Here is a 15,266-nt window from a genome sequence, read left to right on the forward strand (position 1 = left end):
AACAAATAGGTAATCTTGTAGGCTATCTGTCTAGACCCCCAAAGAGAATATAGATAAGTGGAGTAGTCCCCAAGGCAACTCAGGTTACCAAAGATATTCCCTCCAGCCTTCATCATAGCTCTGATTTTTATTCACCCAAAGCAACCCTTTCTTCCATGTTGAGACATAGGCAAAGGTTCTTCACCCTCCCCCACCCCAAATACGCCTATGATGGTGAACACTTGAGGTACATAAAAGAAGGAGAGTTTGCCAAAGCTTTTGTTGCTGTTTACACTACGAGAGAGGGGGTTAAAGTGCTCTTTGCCTGTGCATCAGCTCACATGAGTATGAGTCAGCGGGCAAAGTATTACTGACCTTCCAGGCTTCGCTCAATTCAAAATATCGTACCTGTTCAAAATGAGTTGCTGAAGTTGGTGCAGGGGAAGATCAATCAACTTTCCCTTAATTTACTTTTGTTTCTTTGGGACTGTCGGTTAAAATATGTCATAAATATATATATATATATATATATATATATATATATATATATATATATATTGACTTTTATCTCCACAGAAGCTCCTCAGATTCACCACTGAAGGATGAAGATTATAAAGAATCACTGATTTACCACTCAAAGGACCATTACCCTCTATCAGATGGAGACTGGTCTCCTTTAGAGAAGTAGGTCACTTTCATATCCACTCTTTCACATGGAGAATGTCAAATACTAATGTGGTATTACAGACAATTGCATTTCTAACATAAAAATTACATAAAATAGAGCATTTGATTATTTTCATCTCGGGTCTCTTTCTCTAGCTATAGTTCTATGGATTATACACTTTGGCATATAACTCAGGTTTCCTCTCCCTAACATCTGATATTAGAAGGTTTTCAGTTAGTGCAAGAAGTTATTTCTTTAGTAATATCAGAAAGATTTTTCTGGTATATGGCTTTGGCCGCTTTTCAGATACATTGAAATTGGTTGAGAAGTAGGGTTCCTTTGCTTTGTAACCCACAAAAAACAAATTACAAGAGCAGGGCCATTATCAAGACCTGCCATTGTAGGGCTCCTGCCAAAGCCCGCACCCTAACATTGGGCCCACAGCTGACCCACCCCCAAGTATCCTTCTCTTATTCACTGTTGTGGCTTGTTCACTTGGCCTCTCAACATGTATGACCAGTAACAAGAGTAAAGAGAAGTACCACCAGCCTCCCCATTTCCTTCTTGGCAGTGATACAGATTGGGCCAGAAGATAAGGCAGGCAAAAGAGCAGGGTCGATAGTGCCAAGGAAGTACCCCAATAAGAGCAGGTTGCCCAAGGGTCTCCCAAAACCTGGAGCCAACCCTGTATGTGAGGTAAAATGGTGATGGATAGTAGGTGGATATCTAAAGCTGGGGTGGGCAAAAGGTGTATCAGGATCTACCATTAGATCTCTTAGTGTAGTGGATCCACAAATCCAAATTGTTTATTAATAGCAACAACAAAAATATTTTTTTCCATGTAAATTAGACTGCAGAAATGAAGAAAGCTTGGGGTAACCAGGTGAGCTTAGTTCAGTTCTGTAATTGAAAAACATAAATCCTAGACACAAAATGTGCTTAGAGGTAACCTGTTCTTTAATTCTATGTGTGTTCCTTTTGCACCTGGCTCTGGCTAGTGGATCTTAGGGTTCTAATAAAAAATAATGCCTATCTGAGAAGCCTGAAATCTTCCCACCCCTTGTCTGTAGCCGTACTGAACAAATCAGTGTATTTTCTTTCTGCATATTTTTATGCTTTATTTCTAGAGAAAAGAAAATTGACTAATGTAGTGATACAACCTGGAGAATTCATTTAATATACTTAAGACACCATACTTTGGGAATCCGTGCTGTCCAACATGTACTTATATTGCTACATGCTTATCTTATGCTGAGTGTTCCCTGCCACTTTATTTATTACTGAAAAAAGAACAGCATTTTAGTGACAGAAAGAATTTGTAACTATTCTGAATAAGGGCGAATGAGTGATGTTTGAGATCGCTGGTCTTCTCTGAATATCATCTCGCTGTTTGTCTCATGCCTGATTCCTCTTTGTGTTTGTGATCGCTGCTTGCTCTTTGTGAACAGGAAAATTGTGAAAACTGAGCAGTGATTGAACATGAAATTTGCACAGAGCCCCCCTCTCCAAATTGGCATAAATTTCCTCAACAAAATAAAGCTGGGCAATTTGTATAAAATCAAACTGTAAAGCAGCTCAAATTGAACATGAGCACACATCTAGCAATTTGCAAATATCTCCAGCAGGCACATGGTCACGTTGAGGACTTTGAACAGGGTGTGCTCACATGTTCTGTGAGCAAAAACAAAATTCTCATACATTCGTACTCATGAGTAAAACTGAAAATGCTTAAGTCATAATGAAGAAACTTGTTTAGGAATGTCAATGTTTGCTGTGTTGTTGTTGTTTTAAAAAGTTTTAATCCCCTCTCACAGTCCAAAAAAAACAGCTTGGCTTTCTGCCCTACCACTGAATAAGTAAAGCTCTGTTAAACTGGAGAAAACTCTCCTTTAAAGAAGCTGTACAACAAATGCCTTGAAAACAGCTTTGTTTTATCTTGACAGCCCATTTAGCCAGCCATCCTGTCCTAAAAGTGATTCAGAACTGGAAGTTAAGCCTACAGAGAGCTTACTTAGAGCAGAGTCTCACATGGAATGGACGTGGGGAGGCTTTCCAGAATCTACCAAGGTAAATCTATTTGCAAATAGATTTGTTTTCTGGATGTTTTGGGGAATGCCGTAGAAATTCTCATACATACAAAAGTAGCACTGTTACGAATTACGTGAAGTTGGCTCCCTCTTGTGGTTCACTTTTGGTCCTTTTCTAAAAGCAGCTGTCTTTCTTACTAACACACAGTATACCCCATATTTCGTAAACTGTATGGCAGTGATTGAATAAAGGATTACTGCACACGGCTCTCGTTTCAAAATTGTGTACCTTTGAAGTTTAATGGTAACTTTTAAAATGTATGAACATCTGCATTAATGTGTGTTGTGGTGGGCAGGTCGTGTTTGTTGAGGGAGTACGTTTGCTGTAGACTTTGAGTCCCAGTTGATGACAGCTTGCAGTCCAGGTTAGTTTTTAGCCTATTATATTTTAGAAGTCTGGAATTTTTAAAACATGGAAGCTATAAGCAGCTGCCCATATTAGGCATGCATGCTTTAAATAGGTGGTACCCTATTTTGTGACTTTCGTATGTGTTATGAATTAATGATGCCATTTAGATTTTACATTTGAAATGTTTCTCAAGTGTTTTTTTTACTCAGATTTGAATTGCACATATGCATTTTACTATAGAATAAGTGAATGCAAGCATTAAAACCAAGTCCTCGTCTGTGGCTAGTAGAAACTGCTGTAGGCAAAGATGTTGGGTTGTATCTAACAGGAGCCTCCCACGCATGGCCAGCCCCTTCCAGTCCTGGTGGCTGAGCGGCTGTCCCTGCTGGTGATGGTACACATGTAGCCTCTACCACTCACAGGTGCAATTAGTGCTTTTGGGGATAAGATCACAATTCACAGAAATGCTAGTTTCAGAGAGGGGCAAGTTTTCAACACTTTTTTTCAACACTTTCCCCCAGAAGCACTAATCATGCCTGAGTGTGGTAGGGGTCATGCGTGATCAAGACTAGCAGGGGCTAGAAGGCCCTGTTGGATACTACCCATTGTGTCTAACTTCCTAACTTGCATTATGTCTCATAGAATCTTAGAATAGTACAGTTGGAAGGGGCCTACAAGGCCATCAAGTCCAACCTCCTGCTCAATGCAGGAATCTACCTTAAAGTCTCCAGACTTTTAAAAATAAAAATCCATCTTCTGTAGTCATTATATTGGTAAGTGCTTTCAGTTTGCACAAGAAAGCTCCTGTTTAAATGGCCCCACTGCTACATTTGTCTGGTTGGTTGTGTCTAATTGAAGTTTGCTAATTGCCAGTGGCTCAGATCTCTTTGTCCCAGTTTGGTTCGCATAACATGGTGGGTTATCATGGCTTAATTAACCCATAATTAACGCAGTACATGTGGGGGGGTGCAGCCGCTATTTTGAATTGCAACCTCCAATTGAGGGTTGCAGCAAGCATGCCAACCCAGCCATCGTGAGTTAATAAGGAATTAAACAACCCAAAATTAATCATCATTTAGTAGTAATTATGCAGTGTCATGCAAAACCAGCCCACAGACCCAGTTTGCATGGGTTTAACCATGGCTTTCAACTCTGGATTGTCTCGCTGAACAATCCGGAGTTCTGGGTTGGACATCATAATAAACAACTAAGGGATGGATCATCCCTAGGTTGTTTATCTCAGTGAGAGTGGCTGGCTAGCTGGGACCTAGCAAGCTTGTTTGTGCTTCATTTTCAACAACTCCTGTTTTGTTAACTGCAATGTGAGAGCCATTGTTACTGAAGTGTTATGTCTGTGTGTGGGTTTCCCCACTTCAGCCTGCAAGTGGGGTTTACATGTTTGAATGTTTCATGTTTCTCAACTGAAGTAGTACAGTCTAGTAAGAACTGTGCACTTACATGTTTTGTGAACTAATTTTCAAGATTGAATTAGTGTGCAAGCAACTTGCACATTTTCCCAAGTTCGTCTGTTAATTAAACTTCCCTTTGACATTGTGGCTTTTATTTTATATTTAGGAAAACAAGTTGAAATACAATTGCTTGTGGTATGGTTCCATTGATTAGATGGCCTCATATTGAACTAACATAGCAACTATTTCAGATTTAGGGGTGGGAGACAAAAGTTTTATTGAACTGTTTTGAAGAATTGTGGGAATATAAACTCATACTCAAGGAAGGACAGATAACTTGCTAATGATGTTGTCAAAAACAAACAAATACGTTTTATGAAGTTTGCTTTATTGCTGTCAAAGACAGGATTTTAGATTAGCTAGTCTATAGGTGTGACCAGTTCGAGCTGATCATAGGTTGTTAGAACTGAATAATAAATATGCTGAATGAGATCAAAACATTTTTTTTAGCAAAAAGATGCTTTTGTTTTCAGATAAACAAGAAGGAAAAGTTGGAGCATCCTAGAACAGCTACCATCACTCCATCAGAGAAAACTCATTTTAGGGTCATATCCAGCACCGATGCAGTTGAAGATGATATCTCAGTGAATGATTCTGTCTGTACAGTACTGAAACCTCAACCAAGAACTCATCCTCTACTTAAGGAACTTGATATTAAAGAGAGACTTTCTTCTGAAGCAACAGAACCTGTCTTGGAAATTCTTCAAAGTTTATCTGCATATGATTCTGATACTCTCCCCAGTCCATTGCTGGATTCTCCATCAGAAATTAAACCACCAGCAAAACTTGATTCTCCATCAAAGAAAAAGGGTACTCCTGTTTAACCGATTTCCTGATAACATTTTAAAATGTGTTTCCATTTATCCTAGTTTCCAGATATTTAATCATTTTTCATGTGGTAAGCAACAAATGTGTGTGTTAGATCTGCTTGCAGCCAAATAAATAGCAAGTGCTAGCTCAGAGAGTGCATGGTTAGCTTCACACTCATGTCACACATCATCGTTAAACTATGGAATTCGCTACTGCAAGATGCAGTGACGGTGACCAGCTTGGATGGCTTTAGAAAGGGATTAGATAAATTTATGGAGGATAAGGTTATCAATGACTATGAGTCATGATAGCTATTTGTTACCTCCAGTATCAGGAGGAGTATAGCTCGTAATACCAGTTGCTGGGGAACATGAGTGGGATGGTGTTATTGCACTCGTGTCCTGCTCATGGACTTCCGCCAGGCAGCTGGATGGCCACTGTGGAACAGGATGCTGAACTAGGTAGGCCTTTAGTCTCATCCAGCATGGCCATCTTATGTTCAGATAACCTTACGTTTCAGATGGAATATTAGATAAAATGTGGATTCAGATTCAGAATGGATCTCTTCTGCTTGCTTTCTTCCTTTAATATATATTTTAATACACACATTAAAATACCTTAAATGGCTTCACAGGCAGTTTCAGTGGAATCTATGAAAATGCCCTTACAGTGGCTTGGATGCTAAGAATGTGAACGAAGGGAACCGTTTGGAAAACGACTTTCCCATTCCTTCCTGTCTGCTGTAACTTCCCGCACCCTCAAAGCCTCTCTGGTCAAAGGATCTTCCTGACCAATGTGGAATGGGGTGCAGGGGGATCAGCCAAAATCAGATGGTGGCTTGCCAGTTAACTTTTAATTTGAGAACAGTTCTAACAGTGGACAACTCTTACATGGAAACCTTCCCACTGAAAGGTTTTTAATTAAGCAGTGTGTTTTCGCCTGCATTTTTTTTTTAATCCAAATGAACTTTTTTCCTTCCAGGGATACATAAGAGAAGTCAGCACCAAGGGCCTGATGACATATATTTGGATGACCTGAATGCTTTGGAGCCTGAGGTTGCTGCTCTTTATTTTCCTAAAAGGTACTTCCGAATTGAGAAGACACAGGGTGTTTCACAGTTACTGTTTAGTAATGTGTAGGGGAAAAGTGATAACTTTTTCTGGATCTAACCCCAGCTGAGTAAGATAAGCCTTGCTAAAACATTTTCTAGAAGAAGTTGTTCCTTTGGAACTAGAGCTTTTCAGTTTATAAAACTGACAGCTAAACAGTTTATAAAATTGACAGTATCATTGAAAAAGTGAACGGAGAGAAATTCTGTCTGTTTCAAAACACTAAAATGTGGGTTCATTCATGAGATTATTTGCTGCAACATTCAGATGAACGCAAGCAAATATTCTAGAATTAAGAAAAAATCACTTAAGAGTTCAGGCTCATATAAATTCATTGATGCTTCTACAAAGCATGGGATTGGATTAAAGGGTGACTTCCATGTATGAAAAGGCTGTTCTACATTTTGCACTAGTAATATTAAATCCACAGCTCTTGTACAAGCAGAAATATGAGAACTATTATAGAAACTATCTCATATGGTACTGTCGGACAATTTAAGGGCTATATAAACATTTAATACTAATTTGTTTGCATATCAAATTAGAAATCCAAAATTAGTGGGTTAGAGCAGTGGATTCTGTTCTAAATACACAATGCACTTTTCTCAACCTTGTCTGCCAGTGTAACTCCTCACAGCACATGTGTCCCCACTGTCGATACACTGGACCCGTTCAGAAGACACCTTAAACCATTGCTTTAACCATGGTGGTTAAGCCAGAAAGCCAGGCTGTGTTCAGAAGTCACCTTAAACCATGGCTTTAATCACTGAATAAAGCACAAAGCCTTACTCACAATGGTTAAAGCCATGGTTTAAGGTGTCTTCTGAACAGGGCCACTGTCAATACACTTCCTGTCTCCCAGTGTTATCTGCAATCAGTTTCCAGATCTCTCCTCCCCAAAAAAGTAGTTGGCTGCCATGGGACAGTACAGAAACTTATCCCAATGCCTGGGTGCCCAAGGATGTAAGTCACCGATTTTTCACTAGGCTTTTAATTGGGCATATAATTTCCGAGTCTTTTCTCATGTTTTATTGATGTGGTGTTGTCAGGATCAGGCCTGACCATTGTGTGGGGCAAGGGGTTTTGAGGGCTGAATCAGGCTCAGAGTCAGAAGAAGAAGAAATATTATGCCAGCCAAGACAGTAAACAGGGGAGGAGATTCTCCAAGACTCTTTAGGAGTCAAGTATGAATCTTCCCAGGAGCTTTTTAGACAGGATGCCAAAGGCTCAGAGACGATTCTCCCCACCCCACCCCACCCTGGAAACTCAGCTGCTGTTGGAGGGGGAGGGGACATTGGAGTTGACAGATCCCAGAGTCCACCACAGGGTCAAGTGGGTGGAGTTGAGAGGAGATGGGAGGCGGTCCCTTAGGGTAGTCACTTGCCAAAGGCTTGTCCTCAAAGAACCTCCCTGAAGTAGATCCTGTTGGCACTGTGGGGAAGCTGTCCATTTTAGTTGAAAGGCAACTGCCTTGCTTTGTTAGACTAATTAAGCTTAGAGGATAGCTCCTAGCAGACACTCCCATCAGGTGTGAAGATATGTTTATTTGCTGAATAAAGCTTTGTGGATTACTTGGCGGACCGTTCTATTGTGGAGGGAAGGCTTGGAAGCACGGCACTTGTTAATGTTATGTTGTTGGCTTGTTTTTAATTCGTTGTAAACTCTTCTAGGGAAAGTAATATAGAAAGATTTTAATAAATATGACACTGTTGGGAGCATCTGTGAATTTTTAGAGCATTACATCTCCAGGATGAATTGCATCTGTCACACAAAAGATGGAGAAAGTTGTTCTCTTTTGCTCCAGAGGGTAGGACTAGATTCAACAGGTGCAAATTGCAGGGCAGCAGATTTCAGCTAAATTAGTAGAAACTTTCTTATAGTAAGAGCTATTTAGCAGTGGAACAGACTTGCCTCTGGAGATGGTGAGCTCTCGTTCACTCGAGGTATTTAAGCAGAGGCTGAATAGAATGGCCATCTGTCAGGGATGTTGTAGTTGCATCCTGCATTGCAGATGGTCTCCAAGGTCCTTTCCAAATCTGATTATTTGAGTTTGTTTCTTAAACTAAATGTTTGATGCCTTTGAATTATTATTATTATTATTTACACTTCCTGTAACAGTATCAAACTTTACTTAGTTTTCTTTTCATAACCCACTTTCATACCATTCCCATATTGATGTCCCTTTTACACTAAAGAACAAACTCTTGAAAATGAGATCGTTCTTAAACATTTTTAGTCCATCTCCACCTCTTGCACTTTTACTTTAAAGCTGCTGTAGACACAAATAGCAGAGTATTTTAAAATGGCTGCTGTCCTTTCTCCTCCTGTGGTGGCCAAGCTGCTTTCTAGCTCCCCCCACCCTGGCCCAGTTTATAATAGCACCTTGAAAGCCACTCCCACCAATTTTAGCTCTGGTGTTTTTAATGAAGAGGTCTGGTAACTGCTGTTGTCAATAGACGTAACCAGTGGAGAGTGGGAATGTACCTGAGAGGGAAGACCTGCCCTTTCTTTCACTTCCTCCCCCCCCCCCCACCACTAACCTCTCCTTTACAGGTCAGCCCCATCCTGAGCCAGCCAGCATGCTCAGCTGTTGTCCTTGCCCCCCCCCCCCCGGCCCCCCTGCCCACCAGCCAGCTTGGGATAGATATTGGGAAGGAGCCTGGTGCTCTTACACTGCCAACTGCCAGCACTCCGGAGTCTCTGTTGGCGTCTGCTGTGCTGAGTGTGCAATGGGTTGGAAGTCCCTGAGCACTGAGTGATTTGCAATAAGCTGCAGTTCAGGGAAAGCTAACAGGAACAATCTGGAAATGTTGGCAGTTGGCTCCATACTGGAGGCAGGTGGCTTCTGGCTGCGTTTGTTAATTAAAATTATACTAAATTGTGAGATGCAGGAGAATTGAGGGGGAAACTGCAGTACTTCAGCAGAGCCAGGAGGAGCTAAATAAGGTGTAACCTGCTACTGGAGGTAAATACCATCTGCCTCGAGTATTTCATCCAATGTTTCTCTAATCTGAAGTGCTTGCATCTCCCAAGGTATTTTTCTTGGGGAAATCCTCTATGGTGCCTTAACTATAGAGCCATTCCTGGGTTTTCCATTTCTTCATGCAATGTGTAATTGAGGTATGAAATTTATTGCTGTAGGATATGGCCATCACCACAGCTTAGGTTTCAGTCACGTGATTCCCCTTGATTGTGGGATGCTGCCAGAAAATACGGTCTGCATTGAGCGCTCTAGGCCTGTTAGCACAGTCTAAGATGGCTGTGTGATCACTGCTGGATCATGTTGAGCTCTATACAGGTTGGCGTTTAGCATCGCACAGTAATGCCTGATTATACCCTGTGATGGTGGTGCGCTAACAGCTAATCTACAGAAAGTCAGTATGTGTCATTAACAACCACACAACATTTTCCACGTATATTGCCAGGGCTGGAGCTCATTTGGGGCAGAGCTGTTTTGGGGTGGCTGAGACATTGGATGGTTTGGAAAAAGGTTAGATTGCTTCATGGAGGAAACCTTAATAATGGCATAGCTAACAGTGGAACTTACATGTTCAGAAGCAGTACAACTCTTGATTACCAACTGATGGAGAAAAACAAGAGGTGACGGCTATCTTCATCATGCCCTACTTGGCATCTGAATGGCCACCACTGGAAATAGTGATTGAGTAGATGGATCTCTGACTTGGATCTCTGAACAAGGCAATTCGTATGTGCTTACAATACAATAAACATTTTAAAATACATAATAATAGCAACTTATTGCATACACTTTTGTGAAATGATAGAAACTTTATTTTAGGTAATTACTTTGTATAATAATCTTACATTTGTATATAAGGGAATTATGTATGTAAACACCTATGTTCCTTGTCTTCAGTGACTCTGACCCAGGTACGAGACAGTGGGTGGAATCAGATACCCTCTCTGGTTCCCAGTCACCACAATCAGTGGGAAGTGCAGCTGCAGACAGTGGTACAGAGTGTATGTCTGATTCTGCAATGGACTTGCCTGATGTTACATTATCTCTTTGCGGAGGTCTTACTGAAAATGGAGAGATATCTAAAGGTATTTCGGAATGTCTTGTTTTTAATAAAATGTTGAAACCTGTATTTATATAGTTTTGGAAGAACCAATTGCTACAGACCATTGTGCAGTGTCAAACCATAACATATGTGACATTATGTGTCTTTCTAAAACTAGACAGGAAGCTCTCTTCCTGAAGGTAATTTCCTGTTGAGATGCACCATATGTGAAATGCCGAGCTGTCTCTGCTGCTGGCAGTTTTGTGTACTGCTTGCTTTTGCTATGATAGAGAGCGTCAGAACTGTGTGCATATGAGTTTCTTTAAGAATTTGCTTTCACCATTAATTTTGTTTAGTTTGCATATTTATCTCCAGCTTTCAGTGTGAGAGCTCTGCTCTTCTGTGCTTCCTTGGTTTCACTGTCTTGTAGAAAAAGAGGTCCTCAATGTTCTGTGATCCACCCTAACCACTGCATCTCCCAGCCCCCCTGAAAATTTAGTCCTGGGGGTTGGGGAGCCCTGTTGAGTAGTATGGGGCCACAGTGGGTCAGAGGCATTGGTAAAAACCAGGGGCCCTGCCACACATGAGCAAAAGTGCTTCTACACATGCACAAACATCTTTGGATACAAGATGGCCATGCAAGTGGGTATGAAAGTTTAGACTTAAAAGCTCCCCCACCCCATGTATCTGTGTATGAAAATGTAATGTTGTTTAATTCACTTTCCAAAGGAGTGCAATTATAGCATCTATAGAAACAGAACTAGATTAAGGCACTGTTTGTAAAGAGGAGCAAACAATTTTAATCAGTTAATGGTCTTTGCATTGCAGAAAAATTTATGGAGCATATCATTACTTACCATGAATTTTCTGAAAACCCAGGACTAATTGACAATCCTAATCTGGTAATAAGGATATACAACAGGTAATATTACTTGAAACTTCTGTTTTGCTGCATTGTTTTACAATAACTTGACTTGTTGATATGCATTGTAGCTGACATTCTGTTGTTTCAATGTCCCTCTTAAAATAATTTAAAATTCAAACCAAACTTTACTGAGTAATTCATGCCTATTAGCAGCAGATAGGTACAGCTCCCATGGGAATAACAACAAAATGTATTCTCTTCTGTTTACAACAAATAGTGTGTAGCATATTTATCGTACCTCTGTTGAGTGCATATTTTGAAATATATCTATTATTAGAAACTATCCTTTGTTTAACAGGTATTATAATTGGGCATTGGCTGCTCCCATGATTCTTAGCTTGCAAGTATTCCAGAAGAGCTTGCCACAGGTAATTGAATAACAGTGAATACTCCAAAATATATAGCGCTATGCTATCTAATTTGGGTCACAGTAGCAGAGTAGAGGGTGGAAAGCCCTACCCCTACTTGTACAAAGCTTCTCACATCAGAGTCATGGGGGAAGCAAGAGCTGACATAACAAGGGGACAAGGTGTACAAAGTGAGTATTTGGGGTGCCTTATAAATTCATGAGGGGGTAGATGTGTGAGGCACTTGTATACAGTTTCTAGCCTGGCAAGACTCTACTCTACATAAACCTCAGAGTAAGGTATTGCAGCCAGATGCACCCCTGAAAATTATTAATCCTCTTCCCCAGAGCAGCAGTTAAATTTAGGAGAAAAGATCTCATTCAGGCAAATAGGACCTTTTCTTCTCATAAGTTTAATTGCTGCAATGGGAGTAGGCATAGGAAATAAAGAAAGGGGAGAATTTTCTCTCTCTCTCTCTCTCTCTCTCTGTGTGTGTGTGTGTGTGTGTGTGTGTGTGTGTGTGAGAGAGAGAGAGAGAGAGAGAGAGAGAGAGAGAGAGAGATGGGGAGGGTAGTTTTAAATAACTGAGAAAGAGGGTGTGTGAAACCACTTCCCCCAAAGGAATGAGGCCCTGTTTAAAAATGTTCCCACCTTTGGTATTTACCCTGTTGTGGTTTGGCTCCCAGTCCTGCTCCTCTAATGAACTGGTTAATAACCCATCTGCTAAGTCAAAGCACTCCATAATAAATGAGTGCAAGGGATGGATTTGGCAAAGGCCTCCTGCATTATGCAGTAGTCCACATTATTTAGTGGGACTCAGGCCAGGCAGTGTGAGCTACAGTGAGCTACCCCCACAGGGAGAAGCCATTCCATGGAAGAGTACAACTCTTCCATAACTTAGTTGTGCTGAATTAAGTACGTTCCTGCATATGTATGATGAGAGGACATACACATGTCAGGAGTTCAACATTACCAAACAATGGAAGTGTCAAACGTGTATAGAGTATGATACTATGTTATACAGGTTGCAACCAGAAGACAGCCTTGTATATGCACACTAAATTTTAATGTGTTTAGGCTACAGTTGAATCTTGGATTAAAGATAAGATGCCAAAGAAGTCTGGAAGATGGTGGTTTTGGCGTAAGAAGGACAGCTTGATTAAGCAGGTAAAGTGAACTAAGCAGTTGAAATTATTGGTATGGTTCAGATGTAACATCCCAACTGTATAAATCAGTTTATTAGGCCAAAAATGAGTGTGGGGGCCTCACACTCTCCTTTTGCGTCCTCTCACTGCATACCAGCCTTAGTCCAAAAACAGGGAACTGTGGGCAGTATCCATTTGTGTCATTCTGCTAGCTCAGATAATGTTGCGCTAGTGGAAACTAGGTTCTGAACTATGTGCAAGAGATGAATCCAACTAAAGTTACAATTGCGTAAGCACAGCTGCACATCCAGTTGGTTGTGCATTATGCTTGTGCAAAGCTTTTGTGCAGCCCATTGTGCAACTGGTAGCGCAAATGTGATAACTGCTTGCACAATGGAAAGATTCAGTGAAGCCCCACTAGTGCTATTTGAGTTTGCAGAATGACATTGTTGGATTCTGCTCTGTTGTTAAATGTTGATTTACTAATCAGAGTCTTATACCACAGTTTGATTCTGACTTAAGATTTTGGTTAGTAAACTTTCTCCAAACCACAGTTCCATATTTTGGATGTAATGGGGTATAATTACTTAAAGAGAACAGGATTTCAGCAGTGAAGCTGGCACTGTTCTTCTTAGGGTGCCTTCTCCCATGGGAGGTTAGCTATCATTACAGCTATTTTTGTTTTGACGCCACTGCTCTAAAATAATTGTTCAGAAGTACAGCTATACCTTTCCCTGAAGTTCTTTACCCATGAGGTTCGTCTTCTTCCCACTGACTTTTTTCCTTCAATTTTCCTTGTATAATAAGCTGGAGAATTGTGTATTTTTCTTCTCAAATAATATGACCAAGATACTGTAATTTTCTTCTTTTGATGTTATTTATTCTGTTGGTTTGTTTACCCTATGTAGTACATCCTCATTTGTTATTCGGTTAGTCCATGGTATCTTCAACATACATTGGTATATCTACATTTCAATAGATTCGATTTTGTTCAAATTGCTTTTCTTAAGTGTCTAAGCCTCCACTCCATAAAATAATATTGAAAACACGTAGCATCTTACCATCCAATTCCTTAGTGTAAGATTAAGATCCCAATTACATAGCAGTTATTTCATTTTGACACATGATAGGATGATCACATTAACCCAATACCCTTTCCTGGCTTCCTAAACCATGGACTTCTAGGGTGTTGCTAGGCCTGAGCTCCAAATCTGTTTTGGACAGCCACAGATTTATTTCACAGAGTTCTGAGTGTCCATGGAAGGTTTTTCCCCTCAGATTAAATACCGTACAGGAAGCAACTTTCAAAAGGAATTGCGGCTAGGAAGGGAAGGAGTAACTCTCCCATTTCCATGTATCACAACACCCACACCAGTTTTTCTGCATGGTAATTGAGCTTAGGGCGGGGGAAATCCATTCGTTTGGGATGATCTGGGTCAGGGTGCAAATTTAATTGAGGAATTTATTTATTTGAGATGTGAAATTAATTAGCAAGCTTCCCCTCTTGTGAAATTTAAATAAATTCTAGTATTTTTTTTCTAAATTAGCGTATGCAAGTAGGCAGATTTGTGTCCTGTGGGTCTGTGTTTTTTAAGTGCCTAGGAACCCCTCTGATAGTCTTATAGCAGTCCTGAATCTTTGGTGAATAGTGACCTTGCTAGTGAAACACTGGAATAAATATGAAGCAGAATCCATGCATTCCTCCTTGTAGAGCTCAAAATTGTATATATATGGGACTGCCTCTCCCATAGGACATCATTGAGTCCTTTCTAGTCCTTACTTTCTTCCACCCATCCGCAGCTGTTGTGATGGGAGTGGTGCAGTACGTCTCACCATTATAATGCACTCTTCCCCTTAGAAGGATCTAATATTGCTTTCTTCCCTAGTGCAAGAGATAAATAGTCTTGTACAATACTGTAGTTCTTCAGAAAGGTCTGAACTAATCGTTAGCAGTTGGATTGTAAGAGACAGTTCAGAGGTTTTTATGTAGGAACATCACAAGTATATTTAAATTATTTTTTTACTTATCTGAACTACTGTTACAGATAGGTTTGTGAATTACTAATAGATATCAAAGTAGAATCTAATGAAGCAATCTGTTTTTCATTGCCGTGCTTTGAAAAATACACACAACACCTTACTATTTGAATTACAGTCATCCCCCCATGAAAAATATTTTCTAAAACTTGAAATGCATTAGACTATTCTGTGTGTTTCTATTTGTATCTGTTATTGGACTCAGCCTTTCTTGACTTATATGATATTTTCTAAAGTTAGTCTCCACCATACCACAATACTCCCCACTCAGCAGAGTCTCCTGACTCTCCTTGTGTAGTATTTTTAGGGTGCTGGAAGGG

At 40.3% G+C, this 15,266-nt stretch overlaps 1 protein-coding gene across 4 annotated transcripts in view; it reads left to right on the forward strand.

Annotated features, from left to right (window-relative positions):
* Positions 1–15,266, forward strand: part of LPIN2 (lipin 2) — a 52,283-nt gene that overhangs the window by 23,050 nt on the left and 13,967 nt on the right. For all 4 annotated transcript variants that reach the window (XM_063130594.1, XM_063130597.1, XM_063130595.1 and 1 more), the window contains 8 exons: positions 556–663; positions 2,590–2,713; positions 5,025–5,361; positions 6,343–6,442; positions 10,348–10,535; positions 11,321–11,414; positions 11,716–11,785; positions 12,842–12,931. In XM_063130594.1, the coding sequence (XP_062986664.1) occupies positions 556–663; positions 2,590–2,713; positions 5,025–5,361; positions 6,343–6,442; positions 10,348–10,535; positions 11,321–11,414; positions 11,716–11,785; positions 12,842–12,931 (1,111 nt within the window). The remainder of the gene's footprint in view (positions 1–555; positions 664–2,589; positions 2,714–5,024; positions 5,362–6,342; positions 6,443–10,347; positions 10,536–11,320; positions 11,415–11,715; positions 11,786–12,841; positions 12,932–15,266) is intronic.

The sequence above is a fragment of the Elgaria multicarinata genome, chromosome 7, assembly GCF_023053635.1.
Source record: "Elgaria multicarinata webbii isolate HBS135686 ecotype San Diego chromosome 7, rElgMul1.1.pri, whole genome shotgun sequence".
Taxonomy (NCBI): domain Eukaryota; kingdom Metazoa; phylum Chordata; class Lepidosauria; order Squamata; family Anguidae; genus Elgaria; species Elgaria multicarinata.